Source organism: Eurypyga helias, unplaced genomic scaffold (genome assembly GCF_000690775.1).
Source record: "Eurypyga helias isolate BGI_N326 unplaced genomic scaffold, ASM69077v1 scaffold30452, whole genome shotgun sequence".
NCBI classification, from domain to species: domain Eukaryota; kingdom Metazoa; phylum Chordata; class Aves; order Eurypygiformes; family Eurypygidae; genus Eurypyga; species Eurypyga helias.
In genome coordinates this window covers 1-1,762 of record NW_010237041.1, presented here as the reverse complement: position 1 = coordinate 1,762, position 1,762 = coordinate 1, and the positions used below count along the sequence as shown (strand labels likewise).

The 1,762-nt window shown below is 62.0% G+C and overlaps 1 protein-coding gene across 1 annotated transcript in view; it reads right to left on the bottom strand.

Moving 5' to 3' along the window:
• LOC104506395 (DNA (cytosine-5)-methyltransferase 1-like) overlaps positions 1-1,718 on the bottom strand; it is a gene marked incomplete at both ends in the record, with an annotated part of 3,920 nt that extends 2,202 nt beyond the window's left edge. The window contains 5 exons of the mRNA XM_010147328.1: positions 81-233; positions 329-426; positions 615-804; positions 1,290-1,477; positions 1,567-1,718. Of these exons, the coding sequence (XP_010145630.1) occupies positions 81-233; positions 329-426; positions 615-804; positions 1,290-1,477; positions 1,567-1,718 (781 nt within the window). The remainder of the gene's footprint in view (positions 1-80; positions 234-328; positions 427-614; positions 805-1,289; positions 1,478-1,566) is intronic.
• Between the last annotated feature and the right edge of the window lie 44 nt (positions 1,719-1,762).

The following is a 1,762-nucleotide window of genomic DNA, read 5'->3' as shown; positions in this document are numbered from 1 at the left end:
CGGCCTTAACTCCCGGCGCCGGCAAACCAGACGGCCCCAAGCGCCCACCCTCGTCCCGGCAGCGGGGTCCTGCCCAACACCTCACCTTGATGGGTTCGCCCACCCAGGAGATCCGGCTCTTGTTCTGCTTCTTCTTCCTGCCCTGCAGCATCTTCTTGGGCGACGGCATCTCGGGGATGTTGTCATCCACCTCCTCATCCTCATCCGCTTCCCGCACGGCCAGGTTGGGACACCTGGGGACACGGGAGATTGTCACTGCAGCAGGGTACGGCACGGGGACCACGTCCCCTTCTCTCCAGAGGGGATGTCGCTGCCGGGGAGGACGCACCTCCGCTGCAAACAAGCCTGCTTGCTCCGTCCGCTGCCCCCGAACTTCACCATGTTCTGGCAAGCCTTGCACTTCCCGCACTCCGGCTGCTGGCAGACCTGGAACAGGGAGAGGGGACAGGCTGAGCGCGGTGGAGATGCCCCAGGCAGGAGTGACGAGAACTCGGCGGCCTCGGGAAATCACACCCCTACCCCAAGAGAGCAACCCCAGAAAGGTCCGCTCAGGGATTTTGGGGAGGGAAATCAAATGACTTCAGCTCCACACCGGCCCTTCCCCCCGCCGTTACCTCGCAGACGCCGCAGCGCCGGCGTTTCATGGCGTTCTCCTTGTCGTCTTCCTTCTCGTCCTTCTCGATCTGCTCCGAGAAGAAGGTGTCGAAGATGAGGTACACCAGCTTGGTGGTGGTGGCTTTGGTGGGACCCTTGTCCTTGTCTATTTTGGTAGGGTGCCGGATGGCTTGCCGCCGGACAGCTCGCCTGCGACCAAGGTGACAGCGGTGAGAGGGGACCCCCGTGCCTTGTATCGCCGACGGCTACAGCCGCAACGAACAGCCCGGCACCCAGGGAGTGTCCCCGGGGGGTAGAGCTCTCCCCGTGGCACCCAACAGCTGAGGGGCACGGTGGGATACCCCAACAGGCACATCCCGTGGCTGGCACAGGGTCCCGAAGGGATGCTACAGCAGGAAAAAGAGCAAAGCCAAGGTCGGGGGATCCAACCCCGTGCCTTTCCTCCCTCGGAGCAACACTAGGCAGAGGGTTTTCCCAGTTTGGGGAGGATTTCTGCTCCCATTTCCCCATGCTGCCCACTCCCCTGCGCCTAAATCCTCGGGTCATCCCAGCTGGGAACGCAGAGAAGGGTTTTTCCTGGAAGAATCCCCTGTGTAAAGCCAATGGGAATCCAACCCTTCCGCGTGACCACCCCTCAGAAACCAGCGCATCAGCGTGGGGATACGGGGGCTCACCTCTTGCCCAGGGTGACCCCAGCCAGTTTGATCAAGTCCCTCATGCAGGGCGTGATGAGGACGGGGGGTTCGTCGCTGTCGCCGGCTTCGTCGTAGCTTTCCACCTGCTCCACCACGAACTGGGCATGCCGCAGGAGCGAATCCTCTGTGAAGCGGTTGAAGTTCAGCCCCGCGGGAGGTACGGTGGTCTGCGAGGAGGGGGGCGACTGGTTAGGGAAAGGGTGGGAGTGCCAATACCCAACCACCCCCGGGATAACCACCGCCGCCGGGTTTTCACCTCTATCTTATTGAGCAGGTCCTCGTAGCTGACGTCGCGGTTGTTCTGCAGGAACTCGACGACGATTTTGCTCATGTAGATCTTCTCCTGCATGAGGGCGAAGATGGGAGCGTACTCCTCGCTGGGCTCCATCAGGATGTAATCCGCGAAGGCTGCGGCGGAGAGATCACGGAATGACAGAACGGTTTGGGTGGGA